This window comes from Macrotis lagotis, chromosome 1, assembly GCF_037893015.1.
Source record: "Macrotis lagotis isolate mMagLag1 chromosome 1, bilby.v1.9.chrom.fasta, whole genome shotgun sequence".
NCBI lineage: Eukaryota > Metazoa > Chordata > Mammalia > Peramelemorphia > Peramelidae > Macrotis > Macrotis lagotis.
The window spans coordinates 640,305,551-640,332,528 of NC_133658.1; the positions used below are offsets into that span (position 1 = coordinate 640,305,551).

The 26,978-nt window shown below is 37.4% G+C and overlaps 1 protein-coding gene across 7 annotated transcripts in view; it reads left to right on the plus strand.

Annotated features, from left to right (window-relative positions):
- Nucleotides 1-9,158: 9,158 nt before the first annotated feature.
- The window catches only part of KIF5C (kinesin family member 5C), a 228,390-nt gene continuing 210,570 nt past the window's right edge, over nt 9,159-26,978 (plus strand). For all 7 annotated transcript variants that reach the window (XR_012474162.1, XR_012474159.1, XR_012474160.1 and 4 more), the window contains exon 1: nt 9,159-9,738. Coding sequence is in view for 3 of the 7 variants with exons in the window: in XM_074215135.1 (XP_074071236.1) it covers nt 9,613-9,738 (126 nt within the window). In the remaining 4 variants the exon portion in view is untranslated. The remainder of the gene's footprint in view (nt 9,739-26,978) is intronic.

Genomic DNA, 26,978 nt, shown 5'->3' on the forward strand with positions numbered 1-26,978 from the left:
CCAAAATGTAGAGCGTGCATATCAAAGGAAAATATACTACAGGTAACTAGAAAGAAGAAATTCAAGTACAAAGGAATTACAGTCAGAATCACCCAACACTTGGTAGATTCTACCAAAAATATTAAGGAAGGTCAGACCACAGTTTCGCAAAAGGTAAGAGACTGGCATACAAACAAGAATTACTTATCCTGAAAAACTGTTTATAATGGGGAGTCAAAGATGACTTTCAAAAATTTCTAATGAAAATACTAGAGTTGATCAGAAACTTTGAAATACAAACACAAAGATTCAGAGAAATCTAGAAAGGTAAATTTATTTGAGTAATTGGAAACATACATATATATGTATATATATATATATATATATATACATATATATATATATATATATATATATATATGACTTAGTGATATGATTTTAACAGAGGGATAAAAAAAAACAGGAATCCCTTCAGAACCTCAATGTCTACAAAGGGTATTGAGGGAAGTATATTAAAGAATAACAGGTCCTTGGGCCTGAGTGGAGTGGGATTGGTTCTGATCTGATTTTTTTAAGAAGGGGAATAGAGGGGGAGTTAAGGAGAGTATATACTTATGTAGAAAGAAGGGAGACTTCCAGCCAAGATGGTGGAGAGAAGACAGGCACTTTGTTAAAGTCTCCTGATCTTCCGTCATATATAATATTAAAAAAAAAAAACCTCTTAACAGAAATCTGATTGACAAAATCCAGAAAGAAACATCTACCTCAAAGAACATCTACCTCAAAGTTTGTCTTCTGGGATCATGGGTAAGCCCAGGCAGAGAGGGTGGACTTTGAGAGTGAGACTAAACTTATCATGGGGGAATGGGCCAATTGGGGAACAGAAGTGTTGGTTGTGGCACTGACACTCTGGAGCTTGCTAGCAGGGATGGAGGGTGAGTTCCAGTGCAAGAGAGTTGCAGATATTGATCCCTGGGCTCCTCTGGTCTGGAGGAACTCAGAGTCCATACCTTCATTCCACCTCAAGTCTCTTCCCATAACAAACACAATTACAGTCCACCTCCTCCCCAGGCTCAGGTGGGAGCAGCAGAGCTCCCTCAGCTGTGAATAGGGAGAGAAATTTCCTTGCCCTAGGGCAAAGCCCACAATTATTCAAAGATAAAAGTATTCATCAGCTTCAACCACCCCCTCCAGGCCAAGGGAGAGGGTCTCAAATCTAGGTGACAGGCCTCCAGAGAAAGCAACCAAAACAGTTTACTGGCCAACCCATTTGGAATTACTAAAATCAGTGAGGAAAGCCTCTATGGATCTCAACACCAAAGCTCTGTGAACCAACCCCACCACAACACAAGGTCTTAGGAAAATGAAGAAAGACCAGCAGAAAGGAGGGCCCATAGAAAAATTCCTAGAAGGAAAAGACCCTAACTCAGAGAGACCTAGAAGTTCTGAGGAGAATATGATCTGGTCCCCAGCAAAGAAAGACTTCCTTGAAGAAATCAGGAAGGAGTTTAAAAATCAATTGGAAAATTTGGGAGAGAAAACAAATTGCAACTAGAAAACAAATCATTGGAAAATAAAATTGGACAAATGCAAAAAACTAATTCTCTCAAAGCCTCAATTGATCAAATGGAAAACTCTTACAAAAAATAGAATTGACCAACTGGAAAAAGAGTTTCAAAAGGTAAATGAAGAAAATTCTTCTCTTAAAAGAAGAATGGATTCTGTGGAAACTAAGGACTTCATGAGACAGCAGGAGCCTGTTAAACAAAACCAAAAAAATATAAAAAATAGAAGAAAATGTAAAATACCTCATCAGCAAAACCACTGACCTCAAGAATAGATTGAGAAAGGACAACCTGAGAATTATAGGTCTTCCTGAAAACATTGAAGAGAAAAAAAACCTGGACTTAATATTACAGGATGGAACCAGAGAGCAATACATTGATCCTCTCTAGAAAGAGATCCTAAAATGAAAACACCAAGGAATGTTGTGGCCAAATTCCAGAACTATCAGATAAAAGAGAAAATCCTGCAAGCAGGCAGAAAGAAACAATTTAGATACCAAGTTGTCACAGTAAGGATTACAGAGGACCTGACTGCATCAGCATTAAGGGATCTAAGGGCTTAGAATGAGATATTTTGAAGAGCAAGGGAGCTTGGAATGCAGCCAAGAATACACTACCCTGCAAAGCTGAGCCTTCTCTCCCAGGGGAAAAGATGGACATTTAACAAAATTCCAACATTTCCTGATGAAAAGATCAGAGCTACATAGAAAATTTGGACATTAAACAGGAGATTCAAGAGATATACGAAAAGGTAAAAGAAGAAAGGGTAAAGAAAAAAAAAGCTGCTATCCAATAAGATGAAACTGGTTACATCCTCACCTAGGAGAAAGATTCTCATAACTCTTGGGAATTGTAACCCTATTGGAGAGAATATACTTAGCCAGAAGTGATGGACACTCATGACTTATCCATGAGACTGCTAACCAATAAGATGAAACAAGCTATATCTGACCTGGGAAAAAGACTAATAACTCTTGAGAATTGTAACTCTATTAGAGAGAATATACTTGACCAGGAGCAATGGTCACTCATGACGTTTCTGTGACTCAGATAGAATGAATTAAAAACAATACCTCCTTAAAAAGGGGGACAGTAAGGAGAAAGGAGAATGGAGGAGATTGAATGGGGTAAATCTCATTGCATTAAGAGGTACAAAAGACCTACTGTAATAGAGGGGAAGAAGGGAGAAGCTGAGAACCGCCTGATTCTTCTTCTCATCAGACTTGGCTTAAAGTTAACTTACACACACATGCAGTTAAGAAACTAATCTTACCTTTCAAGTATTAAAAGGGGAAAAGGGGAGGGGGAGTGGGGAGGGGGAGAAAAAAGGGAACTAACAGAAGGATGGAAGGAAGAAGGGGAAAATGGAAAGGGAAAAGAAAGGGAGGGGGGGTTGATATAGGAGGGCAAACACACTAAAGGTTGTGGTATTCAGAAACAAAATACTGGGGAATATGGATAAAGTGAAAAAAGGAGAAAAATAGAAACAGAGGGAAATTAGCATGAATTAGTAATTATAACTTTGAATGTGAAGGGAATAAAATGTAATTGAATAGCAGAGTGAATTAAAAAGCAGAATCTTACGATATATTGCTTACAAGAAACTCCTCTGAAGCAGAGAGATACATATAGAGTAAAGGTTAGAGAAAAATATATTTTGCTTCAGCTGAAGTGAAAAAAGCAGTGGTAGCAATCCTTATCTCAGACAAAGCAGCTGCAAAAATAGATAACTTTGAAAGAGAAAAGGAAGGAAACTGTATCCTCCTAAAAGGTACCATAGTCAATAAAGTCATTTCAATACTGAATGTGTATGCACCCAATGGTATAGCATACAAATTCTTACAGGAGAAGTAGAAAGAGCTACAGGAAGACTCTACTAGTGGGACACCTCAACCTCCCACTCTCAGATTTAGATAAATCTAATCATAAAATAAACAAGAAGGAAGTTAAGGAGGCAAATAAATTGTTAGAAAACCTAGATATGAGAGACTTATGGAGGAAACTGAATGGGAATAGAAAGGAAAATACTTTTTTTTCTGTAGTACATGGCACTTACACAAAAATTGACCATGTACTAGGGTATAAAACCTTAATGATCAATTGTAGAAAGACAGAAATAGTGAATAGATCTTTCTCAGGTAATAATGCAGTAAAAATCATATGCAATATTGGGCCAGGGAGATATAGACCCCAAACAAATTGTAAACTAAATAACCTCATTTAAAAATGAGTGGATCAAACAACAAATTATAGAAAGAATTAATTACTTCATCCTTGATAATGACAATAATGAAACAACATATCAAAACCTATGAGATTCATTCAAGGTGGTTATCAGGGTATATATTATATTTTTAAATGCTTACATGAATAAATTAGAGAAAGAGGAAGTCAATGAACTAAAAATGCAACTAAAAAAATTAGAGAAGAACAAATTAAAACCCTCCAATTAAATACTAAATTAGAAATTCTAAAAATTAAAGGAGAAATTAATAAAAGCAAAAACAAAAAACTATTAAATTAATAAATAAAACCAAGAGTTGGTTTTATGGAAAAAAAACCAACAAAATTGATAAACCTCTGGTCAATTTGATTTAAAAAAAAGAAAGAAGAAAACCAAATTGCTAGTATCATAAATGAAAAAGGTGAACTCACCACCAATGAGGAGGAAATTAAAGTAATAATTCAGAATTATTTTGCCCAATTCTATGTCAATAAATTTGAAAATCTAAGGGAAATGGATGAATATTTGCAAAAATATAAGTTGCCTAGGTTAAATGAAGAGGAAATTAGATACCTAAACAACCCTATCTCAAAAAAAAAGAAATTCAATAAGCCATTATTGAACTCCCTAAGAAAAAATCTCCAGGGCCAGATGGATTCACAAGTGAATTCTAGCAAACATTTAAGGAACAATTGGTTCCAATTCTATATAAACTCTTTGGAAAAATAGGTGAAGATGAAACTCTGCCTAACTCTTTCTATGACCAATATGACCAATACCTAAACCAGGAAGAATTAAAACAAAGAAAGAAAATTATATACCTATCTCCCTGATGAATATAGATGCAAAAATATTAAATGTAATCTTAGCAAAACAATTACAACAAATTATCACTAGGATAATACACTATGACTAAGTTGGATTTATCCTAGGAATGCAAGGTTGGTTCAATATTAGGAAAACTCTTAGTATAATTAATTATATCACTAACAAACCTATCAGAAATCATAGATTATGTCAATGATGCTGAAAAAGCTTTTGACAAAATACAGCACCAATTCCTACTAAAAACACTAGAGAGTCTAAGAATAAATTGATTGTTACTTAGAACAATAAGGAGTATCTATCTGAAACCATCAACAAGCATTATATGCAATGGGGATAGGCTAGAGGCATTCCCAATAAGATCAGGGGAGAAACAAGGATGCCCATTATCACCACTACTATTCAATATCATATTAGAAATGTTAGCTTCAGCAATAAGAGATGAAAAAGAAATTGAAGGAATTAGAACTGGGAAGGAAGAGACAAAACTCTCACTCTTTGTAGATGACATGCTTGTATACCTAGAGCATCCCACAAAATCATCTAAAAAACTACTAGAAATAATTAGAAATTTTAGCAAAGTTCAAGATATAAAATAAACCCTCATAAATCCTCTGCATTTCTATATATGACCAGCAAGATACAGCAGAAAGAACTAGAAAGAGAAATACCATTCCAAGTAACTTCAGAAAATATAAAATACCTGGTTATCTATCTGCCTAGGCAGATTCCAAAACTTTTTGAAAACAATTACAAAACACTTCTCACATAAATAAAATCAGATTTAAATAACTGGGCAAACATCAACTGCTCATGGATAGGTTGAGCTAATATAATAAAAATGATAATTCTACCAAAAGTAAACTATCTGTTCAAAATTCCAAAAAATTAATGAGTTAGAAAAAGTTGTAAGTAAATTCATATGGAGAAGTAAAAAATCAAGAATTTCCAGGGATTCAATGAAAAAAAAAGTGCAAAAGAAGGTGGCTTAGCCTTACGAGATCTAAAATTTTATTATAAAGCATAAGTCATCAAAACTGTCTGGTATTGGCTAAGAAATAGAGTGGTGGATGAGTGGAATAGATTAGGTGCAATAGCAGGAAATGATTATAGTAACCTGCTGTTTGATAAACCCAAAGAGTCCAGCTTTTGGGATAAAACTCTCTCTTTGATAAAAACTGTTGGGAAAATTGGAAGTTAGTATGGAAGAAACTTAGATTAGACCAACACCTCACACTCTATATCAAGATAAGATCCAAATGGATTTAGACATAAAAAACAATATTATAAGCAAAGTAGAAGATCATGGCATAGTTTACCTGTCAGATCTATGGAAAGGGAAGCAGTTTATGGCTAAGGAAGAGATGGAGAACATCACTAAAAGCAAACTAGATGATTTTGATTACATTAAATTAAAAAGCTTTTGCACAGAGAAAACCACTCTGACCAAGATCAAAAGAAATGTAGTAAACTGGGAAACAATCTTTACAACTAATGTTTTTGACAAAGGACTTATTTCTAAAATAAACAGAGAACTGAGTCTAATTTTCAAAAACAAGCCATTGCCCAATTGACAAATGGTCAAAGGATATGCAAAAGGAATTTACAGATGAGGAAATCAAAGCAATCCATAGTCATATGAAAAAATCTCTAAATCATTACTTATTAGAGAAATGCAAATCAAAGCTTCTCTGAGGTACCACTTCACACCTTTCAGACTGGCTAGTATGACCAGAAAGGACAATGATCAATGCTGGGAAATTTGGGACACTAATACATTGTTGGTGGAGCTGTGAACTCCTCTAACCTTTCTGGAGAAGAGTTTGGAATTATGCCCTAAGGGCAACAAAAATGTGCATACCCTTTGATCCAGCAATATCACTACCGGTCAATACCCTAAAGAGATGATGAAAAAGGGTAAAAACATCAAGTGTACAAAAATATTTATAGCAGTTCTGTTTGTGGTGGCAAAGCATTGGAAATTCAGTAAATGTCCTTCAATTGGGGAATGGCTTAACAAACTGTGATATAAGTATGTGATGGAACACTATTGTTCTGTTAGAAAGCAGGAGGGATGGGAATTCAGGGACGCCTGGAGGGATTTGCATGAACTGATGCTGAGCGAGATGAACAGAACCAGAAAAACATTGTACACCCTAACAACAGCATGGCGGTGATCAACCTTGATGGACTTGCTTATTTCATCAGTGCAACAATGAGGGACAATTTTGGTATTCTTAATACCATCTGTATCCAGAGAAAGAATTGGGGAGTTTGAACAAAGACCAAAGACTATTTCCTTGAATTTAGAAAAAAAAAACCCATGATCTTTTTACGTAATTTTGCTATCTCTTATACTTTATTTTTCTTACTTAAGGATATGATTTCTCTTTCATCACATTCAACTTAGATAAATGTATATCATGGAAACAATGTAAAGATTAACAGATTACCTTCTATGGGGGTGGGGAGAGGGAAGTATGATTAGGGGAAAAATTGTAAAACTCAAAATAAATAAAATCTTTCTAAAAAAAGAAAGAAGAAAGAAAGGGACCAAACTTGCTACTTCTACTTCTCTTGCTACTTCTCTCACAAAAAGAAAAAAAATACAAACTTTAAGAAAGAGGTGGAGGGATGGGCTTCAGATGAACCTTACCCTTTTCTGAAATAGAAAAAGGAGGATTGAACATAGACATAGGGTTTGGCATAGAAAAAAATCAAAATCAATTGAGAGACAGCAGATTTAGGGAGGAAGGATAACCTTGGGAGAAAATAAGTCACACACAAAACAAACTTCCTGGACCCAAAGGAGTGTTTAGAAAGTGAAAAATAAAACAACCAGAATCTAAGGGAATTCCTTAGATTGCCTGTTAGACAGTTGAGGAATGACTGAACAAACTGGCATATGAATGTAATAGAATGTTATTTTATCATAATAAACGATAAGAGATAATTAAAAAAATTTTTTTTTAGGTTTTTGCAAGGCAAACGGGGTTAAGTGGCTTGCTCAAGGCCACACAGCTAGGTAATTATTAAGTGTCTGAGGCTGGATTTGAACTCAGGTACTCCTGACTCCAGGGCCAGTGCTCTATCCACTGTGCAACCTAGCTGTCCCTGATAATAGATAATTTTGAAGAATTCCAGGTAGATGAAGTGAGAAGAATCAGAATAAAAGTTTATAAAACGACAATGGCATTGTAAAAAAAAATAACTTTGAAAGACTTAAGAATTTTGTTCAAAACACTGACCAATCATTCCTCTAAAGGAACTATGACAAAATATGCTATCCTCCTGACAGAGGAGTGATGCAAACAAGGTACAGAGATGTCTATTTTTGGACATGATCACTGCGTGGGTTTGTTTGGCACGACTATGTTTATTTGTTACAAGGGTATTTTTTCTTCTTTTCATAATAGTTTGGAGGATGGGGGAGGAGAAGAGGTATTAATAATTGTGATGTAAAAATGTTATAATGTTTAAAATAACGTTTAAAAAATGGAAGAGTTCAGAAGTTAGCCAAAATGGACAATTTTGAAAGTAATGTATGAAATTTATTATATTCTTGAAAAAAATTCCCAAAAGTAAATAGTATGAATGGAGAGGTATACTTTCCCATAGAATTTTTTTCTTCAGTAATATATATGTATAGTGCTTTAGGGTTTGCATAGCACTTCACAATTATAAATTTCATTTTATCCTCAACAAACCTGGAAGGTAGGTGTCATTATTATCACCATTTTACAAATGAGAGAAGAGTTTAAGTGACTAGCCTAAGGTGAAACAGTTAACTTTCCTGACTCCTAACTACTGCATCACCAGCTGCCTAGGGAACGAAGGATGAGAACTGAGGAAAGACCATCAAGTTCTCCTAGTTAGCAGATCATTGGTAACTTTGAAAACAACACTTTCAATGGGGTGAAGTCAGAAACAAGACTGCAAAAGGTGGAGAAGAGGAAATGAGTCAATAAGTATTCTGATAACTTTTTCCTTGGTGTTTGGTTGAGAAAGGGAGAGATATAGGACAATAGAGGTAAGGTCTAGTAAGAGGTTTTGGAAGGATGGAGACTTGAGCATGTTTGAAGGCACTACAGAAGGAGGAAGATGTTTGAGCTGGAGATGATGGAAGGAGATGGGATCAAAAGACAAGGTAGGGATTTAGGCGTGGTAATGGATGGGCTACTGAAATGTCAACTCATTAATCCAGCATCCAAAAAGTACCAGTGCTGCTTTGGACAGTAGTGACTAAGACATGGTTCTTCTGTAGAAAAACCATAGAGATTTTATTTATCTGCATGATTTAGATGACTACCTTGATCACCCCTTGTTTGATTTGGACAATCAAATCTTAGTCTTTGCTGGCGTTTGGTAGATCATCCCAGCCCTGGAGAACTCAACCCAAGTGATCATGGTCCATTCTACCTGCAGAAAGAGAGACTACAATTCCCAGCATGCCAATCGAGTCAGTCGCTCCAGAGCCTGGGAAGAAGTGAGACTGGGGTGGAGTCAATGCAGTGAAGTCATAAAGCCCTTGGGAAGGGGAGGGGGTGGAAGAAAGGAGGGGAAAGTAGTAGGAGGAATAGGGGCGAGGGAAGGTAGTTGGTACTGATGCAGGATGGCAGCACCCGTAGGAGTCTCTGAGATCTGAGCGGAGCAAAGAGCCTGAGTCCCCTTTGCAGACGGCCCCCCCTCACTTGCAGAAGCCTCCCCAGGCCTGCAGTACCAGAGGGGGAGGGAGAGGGGACCGGGGGAAAGGGGCAGATTTGTAGCCTGGCCGGGAGGTGGGGGCAGGAGAGGTCTTTGTATTTGCCCCGAGTGCATCCTCGGAAGCTGCCAAGCCTGAAGAGTTCGCAATGACCTGCTGAGAAGTCCGCGCGCTGGACCCCGTCGGGCCGCACTGGGACGTGGCTCGGCTGCGGGCCGGGTATTCCCCACCCCTCGCTCCAGGGACTCTCCTGCCCCCCTTACCCCACCCACCCCATCCCCCCGGTCAGCCCTCACCCTCGCCCACAGCCGGCCGCGATGGCGGACCCCTCCGAATGCAGCATCAAAGTGATGTGCCGGTTCCGGCCTCTGAATGAAGCGGAGATCCTCCGAGGGGACAAATTCATCCCCAAATTTAAAGGAGACGAGACGGTGGTCATAGGGGTAAGTGTCTGTTGGATTCCCCCCCCCCCCTTTTCTTTCCCCTCCCCCCGACGGGAGGTGCGCCCACTCCCTGCCTGACTTGGGTGCCGGGCCCTTCCTCAGGGCACCCCCGGCCCCTCGCGCGGCCAGCCTCTTTGTTCCCTCCCCAGCCCCTGGGGGCAGGAAGCAGGGCAGGGGCGGGAGGGATGGGGAGGGGGCAGGGGAGCTGCTCTCGCCATCGCCATTGTTCCCCGCGTAAGGGTGGGGGGCTCTCAGGGGAAGCCTAGCGGGGGCCAAAGCTGGACCCCATTGTTCCCCTGCCCGGCGCCGGCTGTGGGGACCCAGTGTAAAAGGTTGGGGGGGATGGGCGGACCGGGATCGACTTGTCTTTCTACCTCCTTTTTCTTTTTTTTAATAAGTATTCCCCCACCCCGCCCCCAGTGCTTATTCCCGTGCAAGCATGTGGGTATTAGTTGGCACTTCGGGTGCCAGAAGGTAACGAGTCTAAATCCCACGGGCCATGTAACACGCGGCTCCCCTGCTGCCTTTCACCTTGATCCCCGCGGGACTAGCTGAGGAACAGCCCCGAGGTGGAGGGAGGCGCAGCCTGGAAGGTCAGGTGTCTCTTCCCCCACTCCTCCCCTCGGCCAAGGGGTGGTCCCTCTGCTGCTTGGAGGCGGGGAAGGGAGAGAGGAGCGAGGGACCACAGTGCATGCTCCCCATCCCTCTTCCCCCTCCTTCCCTTCTTCCTTTTTCTTTCTTCCCGAAGCCCAGGGGTGTGCCCCGAATGCAAAGGGGGAGATTTCCGCTGCTAGAGAAAGGAGGCTAGAGCTGGCGGGGGTGCAGCCAGTCTCCCTCCCCCACTCAACAGAGCAGAAGTTACTTTCTGCCCCGAGTCTTATCCTTTCTCTCCCCTCCAAATCAGATCGCTCACTCTTTCAAGAGTCTTGACTTCTGGGAGAAGGAGATGATGATTTGACTATTTTTGGTCCAAGGGATAAAAGAAAGCCCATCCTGTCATTCCCCGAGCGCATGTCTCTCCCTCCACCCGTTCCTTGGGTAGCTGCTTCTGCTCTCTTTGTACTCTTAGAGGGGGATTGGAATTGATCGAATCTCCCAGGCCCCATTGACAGGTTCTTGGCAGCTTTCTCTAGATTGCTGGTGCAGCTTCCCAGCATTGATTAAGCTGATGTCATCCCGATCACTGAGCATGCTCTCTGTCTCCGATTTTCCCTCCCCCCTCATACATACTGTTCTCTTTCCGCCCCCCCCCCCAATTGCTGATGCATTTAGGTCAAGTGATTTGACAGGTAACAACATATAATATACAGGTTACGATAATATAACGAATGGACACAAGGAAGGTGGCTGTCATTGTCAGTCTCTGGGAACCAGAGTTGCAAATTTGAGATGGTGGCTAAATTGCTCCATCCCCTACAGAGATGATGGCTTTCTGTGCCGCAGTTCCTGCAAAGAGAGCTGGAGATGTATTTTCACATGTTTCTCACTTTCGGGATAGGTTTTATCAATATTGAAGGAAGATGGAGACAGGGCTCCCACCCAGGCCAGGTCTTCTGTCACCATTTATTCCTCTCTCTCTCTCTCTCTTCTTTTTAAACTGCTCATATAACTGTGTGACCTTACTGGGAAATTTCTGTGGATAAGCATTCTTCCTTAGAGTTTACCTGGCTTGGAACACGTCAGGAAAGATATTTTAGTTTTTGTTTGCAAAGGAAAATAAACGTTTATCAAATATTAATTAAAATTTTTGCAGGAGAAATATTCTACAGAAATCTTTGTTGTGGTTTTTAAAAATATTCCTTTGACAAGTGTACCAAACTTAAAGTTTCTATTTCTGCTACAAAATTAAAGCTGGCATTTATATATCATTTCTTATAATTGTTTACAAAATGCCTTCCTTACTGCTCTCCTTGAGTTATTGTCCTCATTTTAAATAAAAAGAAACTAACTTGCAAAGAAAATAACTTACTCATAGTCAAGTAACTGGTGTCCCAGCTGGAAGTCAAGTCCCCAGTAATTCCTATTCTTTCCACTAGACTATGAAGAAGCAGCCTTAGAGTAGAGAGAAAGTTTAGGAGAGTTCTGAGTATGTATCCTCTCTTCAGGACTAGCTATGTGTGACCTATTAGGCAAGTCACATAACTTCTCTAAATCTTATTTTCTTCATCTGTAAAATGAGAACAATAACATGTAAATCCATAGTACTGACCTCACAGGGTTTTTGCTTGGATCACATATGATGATGTATACAAAGTTATTTTGTAAACCTTAAAGCATTATATATTTTGTTAAACCATGCTTCCTTTGTTTAACAAACATATATAATCAACGTAATCCAACCCATACCTCTGACAGAGTCTTTATACAATACCTTAGGCAATGGGCATCCATTTTATGCTTGAAGATTTCCAGGGGAAAATTCTACTGATTCACCTAGGTAGCTCATTTTTCTTTTGGACAAGTCTAATTGAATCAAAATCTTCCTTTTTGGGAGGTTAAATGACTTATTTTCCTAGGGTTACAGATAATATATGGTAGAATTCAGATTCAAACTGAGGTCTGAGTCAAAATTCAATATTCTTTATGCAACATAACTAAACTATTCCCTTTATAACAAACTTAGTGAAATAATCACGACTATAGTTCTATCTCTTTATGAAGCAGTTGATCTTGGACTGAGGGTTAGCCACAGATATTGCCAGACCCTTTAATTTAGATATTTTAGGGGTATGTCACTCAATGAATCATTATGTGCTCATGACTGCAGATAGGTCAATCTGCATTAATTTTAATAAGTCAGAAAGTACTCAGGATGGAGGGAAGTGACAATAACTGATAATCTTGAAATATATAAACTTGCAAAATGCTTTACATATATTATCTCAACTGATTGCTTATGACAATCTTGTATCAAAAACAGGTTAAATTGATTTACAGATCAGGGAACAGACTCAGAGTTAAAATTACTTCCCTTAGCCCTTATTATGTATTCTTTTTTTTTTGCAAGGCAAATGGGGGTTAAGTGGCTTACCCAAGGTCACACAACTAGGTAATTATTAAGTGTCTGAGTTATTAAGTGTCTGAGACTGGATTTGAACCCAGGTACTCCTGACTTCAGGGCTGGTGCTTTGTCCACTGCACCACCTAGCTGCCCCCTTTATTATATATTCTTTAAAGAGACTCTTATATATCTGCTTTGTAAATGGTGGAGTTGGGGAGAGGGAAGAACAGAAAGCCTCTGTAGAGGGAAGAAAAGTATTTGAATAAACTTTTGAAATTTGAAATTCTTTACTTACCTACCTGGAAAGACCTAGACTATTTTAATCAAAAAGTATAAATTCTGGACTGCTTCATAACTGAAAATCAAGTCAGAACACTTCTTTTTTTGACTATTATATACAAGATGCTATTAACGAGCAGTGTGACCTCAGACCTTTCTGGGTCTCAACTTTCCCCATTTTTTAGAATTAGTGGGTTGAATTAGAAAGCCTCTAGTGTTCTTTTCAAGCCTCTTTGAGTCTAAGGTTTTACTGTGCTAGATTCCACAGTGCAATGTACTTCTAATAATGATTTTTAAAAGACTAGACCTCTGTAAGATGGGATTTTGGTACTTAATACATTCTGGTCATTATTGATTGTGGTGTTTGTGTTGTTTGTTCTTCATTCTTGAAGAAGACCATGACATTAAGGGAGGTGATGCCATGACAAGGACATGAATTGGATTTGAGTGAGGGGATGCTATACTAAGTCACCAGTTTCACTTTCTCTACTCTAGAGTCATTTGAATCTTGTGGTCAGATGTGAATCAGGATGACTGGAGATAGCACTGGATGCAGTCAGGGTTAAGTGACATGTCCAAGGTCATACAATTAGTGTCAGTTGTCTGAGATCAGATTTGAACTCCCATCCTCCTGACTCCAAGACCAGCTCTATTCACTGTGTCACCTAGCTGCCTACCTCTGCTGATAAATACTCATTGAAGGTGGGAGGGGTGCAGGGTGTAGGACATTCTTCTTATCTTAAGGGTCAGGGAATGTCTTCTCAAACAGGAACCCTTCCACAATTTAATTTATTTTGCGTAATTAAAGGAAATCAAAGTCCTAGAAGGCTGTAGACACACTGTATATAGTCTGCTGAGTGGATCCATGGATTGAAGCTGAATTCTTTTTGAGCTAGCAGACAGCAATTCTGTGTGGATGCAAGCATGAGGATGCCTCCTGTCTAGAAACTCACTTTTATTTTTCTGGAGTGTGTGGATGTGTGTGTGTGTGTGTGTGTGTGTGTGTGCGCGCACATGCGTGTGTGTGCGTGTGTGTGTGTGTGTGTGTGTGTGTGTGTGTATGGGTGACCTGGTTCAAGGAGAAGGAAGAGGGGGATGATACAGGAGCTACAATTACCAAATAATATTGGTTGTTACTAAAGAACAAAAGTGAGTAATTGAAATACAGTTGAATGAGCAGTGCTCCAAATTCAGAACCCCAGGGGTGTTATCCATTTCTATAATTGCATCACAAAGTTGAAAGATTTTTTTTCTTCTTCTTTTGCCTTCAAGGAAGCATAGGCTAACAAATAGGATAGAAAGATTTTGCCTATTCAACTCTGCATTTCTCCTCCAAGGAAACACCCATAGGGCAAAAGAGCCCTGGATTATGAGTCAGGAAATATACATTATACTTCCAGCCATCCTACTGGCAGTATGACTCCTGGACATGTCATATTTATGGAACTGTTTTTCCTTATCTGTAGAATGAGGTGGTGGACAAATGATTTTTACTTAAATTTCACTTTAGTGAAGTCGGACCTATGCATGGTATAGTATATAGCATACTGGACATGGAATCAGGAAAATGTGGGTTCAAATCCTGACTTTGATACTTCCTACTTATTTGATCCTAAGAAAGTTGCTATTTATAAAATGAGAGGGCTGAATTGGATTACTTCTTAAGATTACTTATATCTCTAAATCTATGATGTAGGCCAAAGTGATCTCTTCTTCTTCTTCTGAACTCCCCAAACCCTGTCTATACTGTACTACCTTTCAAAAATGTCCATATATTTCCCCCCAATTAGAACTAAGTTTTAGGAAACAAAGTTCTTACTATGCCTAATACAATGCCTTGCATCTTAAGTGGGCTCTTACAAAAGTTTGCTTGTGAATTCCAGAAGTTTTCATTCTTTCACTGTATTTTTGCTTATCTTGCAGTCTTGTAACCCTCCTTGATCTGAACCTTAGTTTTATATTTTTATAAAATGAGGCACCTAAAAAAAAAACTTGAATAAAAGTGGGGCAGCTAGGTGGTGTGGGGTGGGTAGGTGGCGCAGTGGATAGAGCACTGGCCCTGGAGTCAGGAGTACCCGAGTTCAAATCCGGCCTCAGACACTTAATAATTACCTAGTTGTGTGGCCTTGGGCAAGCCACTTAACCCCATTGCTTTGCAAAAAAACCTATAAAAAAACGAGGCAGTTGTACCAAAGAGTCACTGAAGGTCTTTTGAGCCTTAAAGATCCAAGATACTAAAAAGCTATTTATTGAGCCCATATTGTTAAAATAGAAACTTTTATAACATTAACTTTGAAAAGAAATAGTCTGCTTAGTAGGCCTAAATGATTATAGAATACTTAATCTATTCACTTGTCTTTCCCTTTGCCCATTAAATAAAAAAAAATGATTTGCAAAGAACTCTCATAGCTAAGGAAAGATAATAAAATTGGGAGGGAAGTGGGAGTAAAGAATGAAGAGAATGCTATTAGACATTTTGGAGGAGTAGACAAGTTATAATAAAACTTTAGTTGCTCAAAAAAAGATAAAAATATTTGATCACATTCAATTTCCTGACTATTTAGTGTTACATTGGGTAACTAGGTGGCTTAGTGGATAGAGCACTGGCCTTGGAGCCAGGAGAACAGGAGTTTGAATCCATCCTCAGATACTTGAATCTTACTAGCTTAGCTGTGTGACCCTGGGTAAGTCATTTCACCCAGTTACCTCACATCCAGGGTCATCTCCAGTTGTCTGGATACCTATCTGACCACTGACCCAGATGACTCTGGAGGAGAAAGTGAGGCTTGTGGCTTAGTACAGCATCCCCTCACAAATCCTATTCACATGCTTGTCATGGCATCACTTCCTTGATGTTGTAGTCTTTTTTGAAAATGGACAAAAATAAATTTTAAAAAAATGAAGGACAAACATTAGTGATCAGTAATTATTAAAAATGCAACTGAGTCATTTATTTACTTTAGACCCTAACAATGGGTTCATTAAAAAAAAAAACATTGTTTTTATTGACAACCCATTGTTTTGACCTGTTCCTAGCACAGGTCTTTGAAACAGATTTCTTGTGCATTTAGTTCTTTGCAGTTGAGCTAGACAATAGTTTATACCACTTTCATTTATCATTCTAAAAAAGCTTAGTTTAGCAAAGATTGTGTCCTTTGTTTTATGGGTGAATGATTCTAGGTCTGTGCAAGTGATCAATCCAAACATCACCTACAGCTTGACCATATTTAATCTCTAGAGCTGGGGGACTATTTGATGGGAACATAGGTCAGTAGGTGATGATTTACTTTAGTGGTGGAATGGAAGTAGGGTGGGGAAGGAGAATGATCGGATTTCAAACCAAGTTACATTTGGGTGGAGGTCTACCTCTTGGAAAAAAAATAGCTCTATTCTTCATTAAAAACTATGCATACTGTTTTAAGCAGAGATCTTTGACATAGCCATTCAATCACCTTTTATAAACTAGGACACATGCTCTAGATTAACTAATTATTGTCTGATTCTTTTTTCTAAGTATGACTTTCAGAAGCTAAAATGGGAATATAGTTGTATTCTCTCTCTCTCTCTCTCTCTTTCCCTCTCTCTCCCTCTGTCTCTCTTCCCTACTTCTCTTTCACACACACACACACACACACACACACACACACACACACCTGTTTATCTAAAAATTGGTCATAGCTCTTCAATTATTTGTATTTGTTATTACCCTCATTTTTACAACTGTGTTAACCTACCCAAGTTTTATTTCCTTATACTATACCCTATAATGAACCCTCTGCTCCAACCAGATTGGTCTAATCACTTTTCTCTCAACAAATCATGTTCATGTCTACTCAACCTATGACATAATTAAAGAAAGTGATTGTTTTATACATTTTTAATTTAATTAAATTATAAGTGATAAAAATAAAAATAATTTAATTTAATATGGAGGAATTGTTCATTGATGCTTACTAGAGATTTTCTAACTTCATTGATTTTGATCTTTGTTCACTTCAGGAAGCCAGATCTTCATAAAATCCCAATTATGAATTTCCTTAAAATACTTAGAATACCTGAAATTTTCTTTGTTTGCAAAAGTTTTTCTCCATTGGGGAGGTTCTTCCCCTTTTAGAATAGGAAAAAATTTTTCATGCCTAAATCTCCTTCCATTTAAAATGGAGCAACAGAGAATTTTTTTTCTCATTAATCTGAATTTCTTTTTAAAAAACTTGTATAAACATCTATTGCCTAGTTTTCACATTTTTCTCCTTTATCTTGATTAAAAAATCCCAAATTCATTTCTTAACTTTAAAAGTAACTTTCCCTTTTATCAAAGCTCTGATTTTATCCCATTTCTTTCAAGTTTTTAAAATAATCAGTCCCCTCCAGTTTCTGACTGTTGAGAGTACCCAAACATAAACCCTTTTTATTTTCCTTAGATATTGAATCTGAGAGGCATAAGGGGCCTCCAGAGATCTTCTAGCCTAACCTTTCTAGAGGTATGAAGCCCCTCTACTCTGTTTCTGAATCTAACCTCTACATGTAAGCTCTCAAGTGATGAGGGTGCTCACTACCTCCCTCAGAGGGCTCTTCTAATTATGGATGGTTCTATGTTAGAAAGTTCTTCCTTTCTGGTCCCTATAATTTCTACCCATTGATTCTACCTCTTCTTTTTTGTATCCATGAAGAATGTCTAATTCTTATTCCATATGACACTTCAAATGTATAGTATCATTAAAATTATTTAAAAGGTTATTAATAAAGACTATTATTAAAGATAGATAGTCTTCCTTTTCTTTTCCTAACCTTGTTTCTTTTCTACGCTAAATATTCTCACTTCCTTCAATGAGAACAGATTTCATGAGGGACATGCAAGCAATAAAAAATACATTTTTCTATTCCATAGTCCTCATCTGTTGTTCAGAAAACATGGAGGACTTTCTCCCCATGAACATTATATTTTAAAATAGGGGAACTAAAGAAAGTTACATATGAAAGATTTGGGAATACAGTTCACTACTCATGAAAACCATTTGCAACAGGGGTTTGATTGGAGGAGATAGTTTATTGTCATAACAAATATAAAAATAAGGCACTGCATGATTAAAACCATTTGACAAGTGGACCTATTTAATGGATTCTGTATGTAAGAAGGGTCAGTTATTTTCTCAGAGATGACAGAGGAGACTTGTGGACCAAGGTAGTTTTTTTCCCCCTTATTTTGTCAATGGTTTATTCAATTAGCCAATAGAATTTTTCTGACTTGGCAAGTCTGTTTTAATTAAAGATTTTATTTATTTTGAGTTTTATAATTTTTCCCCCAATCTTACTTCCCTCCCCCCCCCCACAGAAAGCAATTTGTCAGTTTTACATTGTTTCCATGTTGTACATTGATCCAAATTGAGTGTGATGAGAAAAAAATCATATCCTTGAAGAAGAAACATAAAGTATAAGAGATAACAAGATCAGACAATAAGATAGCAGTTTTTTTCCTAAATTAAAGGGAATAGTCCTTGAACTTCGTTCAAAATTCATGGCTCTTTATCTGGATACAGATGGTATTTTCCATTGTAGACAGCCCAGAATTGTCCCTGATTGTTGCACTGATGGAATGAGCAAGTCCATCAAGATTGATCATCGTCCCCATGTTGCTGTTAGGGTGTACAGTGTTTTTCTGGTTCTGCTCATCTCGCTCAGCATCAGTTCATGCAAATCCCTCCAGGCTTCCCTGAATTCCCATCCCTCCTGGTTTCTAATAGAACAATATTGTTCCATGGCAAGTCTGTTTTAATAGCCATAGAGAAATCCAAAATTCTATTCACTTTGTTCTTCACAAAGGTTGTACCTCAATATCTTGGTAGGAGTGTCTACACAAATAATCAGAGATTGGAAGAAAAATATCTTCTCTTTAATATACACAATTGCTCTGATTAGACTCTTCTTGTCTCTTGGTTATTTAGTAAAGAACTCTTTGGTGAAAGCTTAATAATAGAAGAAAATGGGAAAAAAGAGGGAAAGGAGGGTGGAGTTTGTGTGTGTGTGTGTTTGTATATGTGTGTATATTTGTGTGTGTGATCATACCTTTGTGAAGTGAGATATGCAAAGGGACAGTTATCTATATTTATGATTCATTAAAATCTATTGCTAGTCTTCCTTTTCTATCCCAAATTGATACTGTTTATAATCACATAAATGTCACAAATTTTTCTTGGAAATTCTAATGTTTATCATCATTCTTCAATATTTCTTTAGCCATTTAACTTGCTTCAATAATTTCTTTAGTTATTCCTTGATTGATTGATACTTTGCTTCCTGTTTACCAGTACAAAAAAATGGTTGGTTGATTCTTGTTCTTCATTATCTTAGAAGATCAGAATGACATCACTATGTTTGAGACAAATTATAGCATGTCTGACTGGTGACTGATCAGACCAACAGGAACTCGGAATGCTCTTCCACAGGTTGGGCACAAATAGTCTATGTGAACCCCTGGAGTGGGTAATCTAAACTTATGTATGTCACATTTCCTTGGAGCTGTTTCAATTCTGCCTTCCTTATAGAGTGCAGCCCCCTCACTGATGAGGGCACACCATGCTGGGTGGTCCTGTGCCAGTGTCTCCCAATCAATTCTAAAATTCTTCAATAAGACTTTCAGGGTGTCTCAGTATTGCTTTTTCAGACCCCCTTGTGACTGCTTTCCCTGTGTGAGTTCTCCATAAAGTAGTTTTTTTTTGGCATGTCTACATCTGCCATTCTAATGACATGTCCAGCTCATTGTAGTTGCATTCTCTATAGTAATTAATGTTAGGCAGTTTAGTTCAAGAAAGGACCACACTGTCTGGTATCTTCTCCTGTCAGATGATCTTCAGAATCTTCCTAAGACAATTTAAATGGAAGCGATTCAGTTCCCTGCTATGGTAGACTGGCCAGATTTCACAGGCATATAACAATGAGGTTAGCACAACAGCTCTGTAGACCTTCAGTTTGGTAGTTAGTCTAATACCTCTTCTCTCCCATACTCTCCTTTGGAACCTTCCAAATACTGAACTATGACAATGCTAGTGTCAACCTCATTATCAATGTGTACCTCCTTGGAAATGACACTACCAAGGCAAGTGAACTTATCCATAATACTCAAAACTTCTCCATTTGCTGTAACTGATGGTTCCACATGTGGATTATGTGGTGCTGACTGATGGAGCAACTGTGTTTCTTGGTATTAATTGTTAAACCAAAATTGGCACAAGTAGCAGAGAATCAATCCATACTTTGGTGTGTCTCAGCTTCAGGGGCTGCATTGAATACACAATCATCTGCAAACAGAAGATCATGCACCAACACTCCCTCTACTTTGGTCTTGGCTTGTAACCTTTCCAAGTTGAAGAATTTGCCATCAGTGTGGTACCTGACCTTGAGGCTATGTTCATCTTCATTGAAGGCATTTGATAATATGACTGAAAATATCATGCTAAAAAGTATGGGAGCAAAGATACATCCTTGTTTTATTCCATTGGTGACTGGGGAAATTTCGAGAGCATCGTCCACTATCCAGAACCCAGGCACACATGCCATCATGAAATTGATGTACAATACTGATGAACTTCTCTGGGTAACCAAATTTTTCCATAAATTCTTGCAACTGACAGTATCAAAGGCTTTGGTCTACAAATGTTGTATCCAGACCTCTGTTCTGTCCTTGGCATTTTTTCCCAGAGTTGACAGCAGCAAACACTGTATCAACTGTTCCTCTCCCTTTCTGAAGCCACACTGGCTCTCAGGAAGGTGACCAACTTCCAGCTGAAGGATCAGCCTATTGAGAAGGACTCTGGAAAGAATCTTACCAGCAATGACTAAAAGAAAAATATTCCTGTGATTGTCACAGGACAATCCATTCCCTTTACCTTTATAGAGATGGAAGAAAAATACTTACAAAAATATGGTTATTGTTGAACATTTATTTCTCTTATGCTTTCTTTAAGTAACTATGTGCCCTGTGGTTGAAGTGTTATGCTTGAAATCACAAGACCTGAATTCCAGTTCAGGCTCTGCAGGCAGTTAGGTGTAGTTATAGAGCACCAGCTCTGGAGTCAGGAGGTCCTGCATTCAAATTTGACCTCAGATACTGACTAGCCATGTGACCTTGGACAAGTCACTTAACCCAATTACCTCACATCCAGAATATCTCCAGTCATCCTGATTCTTATCTGATTATTGGACCCAGATGGCTCTGGAGGAAAAAGTGAGCCTGATACAGCAACCCTCACTGAAATCCAATTTCACTTCCTTATCAAGTCATCACCTCCTTGTTGTTATTCTTTGAGAATGAAGGACAAACATCTCAATAACATCCAACATGAATCCCTTTTAATCAAGGCAAACTGACTTTCTACTGATAACTGAATATTCCATGAGCTTTCTCCATCCTCCCCCAGTTTTCTCCTAATCTTTCCCTTCTACCCTAAATATTTCATTTTCACTTTTTTAAAGTCCTATTAATGTTTTCGTCTTCCATGGAGACTTCATTTGTCATGGGTTAATGAATTTGAAAGAGCTTGAAAGACTACATACATTATCTGATTCAACTATTTCATTTTACAGATGAAGAAATCAAGACTTTTATCTAAGGCCACACATTGTATGCTTCAGAGATAGGATATGAACCCAGATCTTCTGATTCCAAAGCCACTGTATCATACTTCTTTTTTTCACTCAAGTGATTAATTTCTTAATTCTTATAGTACTTTGGCATTATTTATTCAGATGGTACTTATCACAGTCCATCTTGTATCATAATTAATTGTTTATATGCCTTCTCTCTCCCTTCTAGATAATAATATCTTTGAGAATAGTGATCATGGGTTGTATACCCAGCATGGCATTGTGCATATAGTAAACACAGTGATATTTGTAAATTAAGAAAGGACCCCTTTCCCCAAAAATATTACAGATATCTAATTTTTAACCTTATTTTTATTATTTTCTCTTATTTTTAGATCACATTTATTTCCAAATATCTCTCTTCCCTCACATTAGAAGCACCCTTTCTATCATAGACTAAAAAAAAGAAAGGGGGGGGGGATAAAAGCATTTTAACAAAACTAACCAGTATATTGACTGTTTCCAATTGTATAGGGGCAGTATCCCCTTATTTATAGTTTCTCACTTCTCCAATGAAGGGAAGGAAGATTCATTTTATCAGCTCTTCTCTGAGTTCAAGCTTGGTCCTTATATATAATTCAATTTTTCTTTTTCTTTCTGTTTCCCCCATTAACATTGTTGTCATTGCATATATTGTTTCTTGGTTCTGTTTATTTTACCCTCTACCAGTTTGTATGTCTTCTCTTGATTCTCTGAATTATTCTTATTTGTCATTAGTTATGACAGAAATCTTTCATTACCTCCATGTTCCACAGTTAGTTTAGTCAATGTTTAGTTCAAATAAAATGTTTATCCATGTTTTTTTTGCATTACTTTGCTTCTGTAAAAAATATTGCTTCAAATCTTTGTCAATATGTGGGATCACTACAACCTCCTATCAAATACCACTTTCCCCTCTATTTTATATATGCTAATGGTGGCTTAAAAGATTGAGGGTATCTTCTGTAACACTCATATCCCCAAAGCCTTGTCTCTGTTGTCTATCCTTACTGTCACTGGTATACCTGGGAATTCAGAGGCAGTAATTTAAAGGTGGCTGTCAACCTCAAACAGTTGGGCTTTAAGGTTTCTTCATTGTCTGTTTTCCTTCTCTTACTCTACTCCTATCCATGTGATAAATGGTAAGGGAGGGAAGAGTGTTACCAACTTCTAAAAATTTAACAGGTTATATCTAAATATATTTGAATAGAAAAAACATCCTGGTCCTGAGATAATTAATGATTGGTATTTCACTACCCTTTACATCAATAACGCAGAGATCTATAGTATTGATGTGACTTTTCCACTTTGGCGCTAAGCCAAATCTTAAAGGTTACCTTTTGTCTCATTCTGTACCCTGCTGGTAGATGTAGCTGCTAGAAAAATGATCAAAAACTCAATCTCTCCTGAATAGCAAAGACATACAGAGAGACCAAACATCTCAGTCAAAAGAGAAGACAGAATGAATGGTAGTTGGAAGGTCTTTCTCTGCTTTGCGTTAATGGTGAATGGCTCATATGTATGCTTTAGGGTGATGAAAGGATAGAAAATAACTATCTCTCCCTAGAGAGAATTTCTTTCTTGCACCAACCCTTCCCAATGCCCTACCAGCTATCACATGCAAGGAGACAAATGTACGTATCGACCTTAAAACAAAGGGGAGGCTTTGCTGTGATAGATTCATCTAATGTGGCATGATTTGTTGCTGTAGAAACACATGCTGAGTGATCATTGCTAATCAAGATTCCTAACATGCTTCCCCCTCACAATAGTCACGTCTCAGCTATCCTTCTTGATATCTTAGAGCAGGTGCTGGGGATATTTTCTAGAAAAGTTATATAAAGCACCTTAATGGTTTTTCCTGTTGCTACTGCTTGAGTTGGCTTATATAAATGTCAGGAATAGGGAGAAATTGTTTATTATTCTGACCTGCTGTCTTAGTATCACTCCTTATTTGGATAGTACTGTACTGCTCAAAATGTAGTAAAGGTTGGCTTACTTACTATTTCCCTCAGCTCATGACACAGTCTACAAAAGGTCTTTTCTAAACCTCAGCTGCTAGTATATTCCCCCTCTAAAATTATTTACTTATATATTCATATATATGTATGTATTTATATGTTGTTTACTTATGTATTTATATGTATAATTTGTATCCTCATTGCCTAACAGTGACTGGCAACCTAGTAGGTGCTTAATAGATATTAATTGATTGATTATGTGCCACCCTTCTATAAAAAAATCTCAGCAGAATTTCTCTTTTGACTGTTTTTGCTTGTTCTTCCTGTCTCCACCTTCCTTTCTACTCTTTAAAGCCTTCTTCTTTCTGAAATTCATCATTCCTCCCTCCTCTCTTCTCCATTGCCCTTTTTCTGATCTCAGCTCAGAAACAATCTGGGGGTGGAGTCTGAGATGGCAAAAATGTTCAGATTCAAAACTCCCTTTCATCCTATCCTCATCCAGCAGAGTCCTTAGTCTTTTATCAAGCTTCAATCCTCCTATTGCTATCAAGCTCCTGCTCTTTTTGATCAAATTACTGGGAGATTCTGAATCTGCCTTTCCTCTAAAATGTAGAGAAATCTTTCTTTTGTTCTTGTTCTTTCTTCTTTAGCAGCCCCAATTCTGGTGCAGCTTTCTCTTATTTTAAAAATAAGGTCAGCAAAGGAGAAAATCCCCCATCTGTTTAACAAAACCTTTGCTCAGGTAGATGAGAAGCTTCAAGACTCCATTCTGTTCCAGCAGAAAGGAAAACAATTGTGTAATTTCTGAGGTCTTCATGTAAAGAGAAAGGGTGTTATGGGAAGTCTGCACAAGAATCTGGAGCTTCTAGTTCACCATCTCATTTTCCCTTTTCCACACCTTAATTCCCGTATTTTAGAGGCATCAATCATGATTTAAAGAATAACTTTTCTCCCACCTATCTACTGGTGGGAAAGATGTGGGGAATGGAAAATGATTTCTCCTACTGCAAAAAGAGAAGACATGATGTTCTTGTTTCCCAAAGTTACTTAACATCTCTGAGCAGTGGGTTCCTTTTCTGTTAAGAGTAATTTAGATTAGAAGAATCTAATCTCATTATAATCTAAGGACTATTCCAGCTCTAAATATATAATCCCTTGAAGCTGGTACTCTTAATGTTTTTTTTTTCCCCATAGGGTAATGTTCTTGGAACCTAAGCTACTTACTAGTGCATGTAATAGGTGCAAATCATCTGACTTTTCACAACCCCAATTTCCTAATATGTATAATAGGGGTAATAACAGTACCTCTCTTAAAGAATATTTTGAAAATAGAATGAGAGAATAATATAAGCAATTTAAAGACTTTAAATTGATAGATATTAGCTATTATTATTATTATCATATGATCTTTAGGTTCTGAAATATTAACTACTTGAAGTACATTATGGGTCAACTAGGGCTTTGGGGGGGCAAGTCTGGGAACCTAATCACCTCATTTAACATAGTTTTTGTAGGAAATGTATTGAGTCTCAAACAAATGGATTTCTACTAAATAATGCAGTCCCTCCCTGACTTAGAAACTGTCTGTACTGTACTTTGACATATTTCTCTGTAAGCTTAGCATTTTATGTACTCCAAAAACCCTCCTTGATAGAAGGGTGGTATGCTTTTTCATTAGAAAATAAGTCAAAAGAATTTATGAAAAAGACAGCATTTCATGTGATATATGACTTAAAGAGGACACATTCTTTTATTCTCAAATAGGAACATGGATTCTGCTTTTTTCCTTCTTTTATCTCAGTCAACTTCTTTTTTTAAATCATTGGTTGAAAGTGAAGTGGAAAAACAAGCTTATTAAATTTTTTCCCCCACAGTAAATTTTCTAAGGCTCTTGAATGTAGAGATAGTAATACTATCTTTAAGACCCTGGATAGACTGTTTTATATTGATAGTTCTTTAAGAATGATTATTTTTGGAAAAAATCTTTTCCTTTTGTTATTGTCCCTTATACAGGATAATCCTTCTATTTACAGGTCTCTGTCTCAAGAGTAAAAAGTAGGCTACTCTATTCTCTAAGGAAGAGAGGTGTGAGTTTTCCCCTGTGATGTGTGTCTGACACCTATACTTCTTAAATATATTCATTCATTTTCTCCCTTAAACTTGAATTCTTATTTTTATATTGAAAGCCTGGGACATTCTTTGATATATGATCATTTATGTAGTGTTTATAAAAATAGAATTTGGAAGGTAAATGTGTACCCAGTTAATGAAATCAAGTTCCTTTTACAATTAAGGAAAACAACCTACTAATTATCTGTTGGAGTATTTTAAAAAACCCTTCACATATATTATCTCAGAGTAATAAATTACATATGGAAGTTAATGTTTTTACTTAATTGCCTCTTTATTTTTTCCTACAGGATGGTTTGGTAGAAATGAAGGGTTTTTCTTCTTTCTTGCCTTCCTTCATTTGTTCCTTTCTTTTTCCTTTCTTATTTTAAAGGATACATTAATCCAAGGACATTTTCTGACTTGAAAAAATATTTTTTATTTTAAATTTTAAATACTGTTTTTCCTAAGCCTATTTAATAGCAAAGAAACAATAAACTATAAAAATAATCAAATGTTATATAGTCTATGTCAATGGAAAGCTAGACATCTTTAATATGTTATAAAAGGTGTAATTTCATAGAGAAGCATCCCTATGCATTTTATAATTTCAGATTCACACAAATATTTAGATGATGTCATTTAGCTAGGACCTTTTCATTTGTTTAGTCAGCATTTGTTAAATACCTACAATGAATAAGACATTGCCAAATGTGTGCTCTAGGGGAGACATGTATTTTACTGAGATAGAACTCTTGACTTAGAGGAATTTATAATCCAGTTTCAATTGACAAATATGCAAATAATTGTAATACAAATAAGAATATACATTTCATAAAAAAAAATAAACAAAGACTTCAGAGGAAGTAGAGATGACCGAGTGGGAGTGGGAGTGGGAACAAGAGAAAGATAAGAGGGGAGCAAGGGGGAAAAAGGTTAGAAGATTATGTAAGCTTCTAGTAAGTTTATAAAAACAGCAAACTTTATTGTTATTAAAAAATGCTGTGAATTTTGCAGTATAAAGATTTAAAAGAACCAGAAAACCTGGTCTGGGTTTGGAATTGAAAGCATCCACGGGCCCTCCCTCTCTGGTTTTTCCACACACTTCCTACTGAGAGCTACTCACTGAAAGGACACCATCTGAGCTAAATACAATCAAGCTTAAGCAGTTTGCAGCATCAGATTAGCAATTTGTTTGAAGTGGGTGACATTCCCAGCACTGAAAAATGACAGGCAGATTGTCATTCAAAAATGTTCCTGTGCCTTCCCTG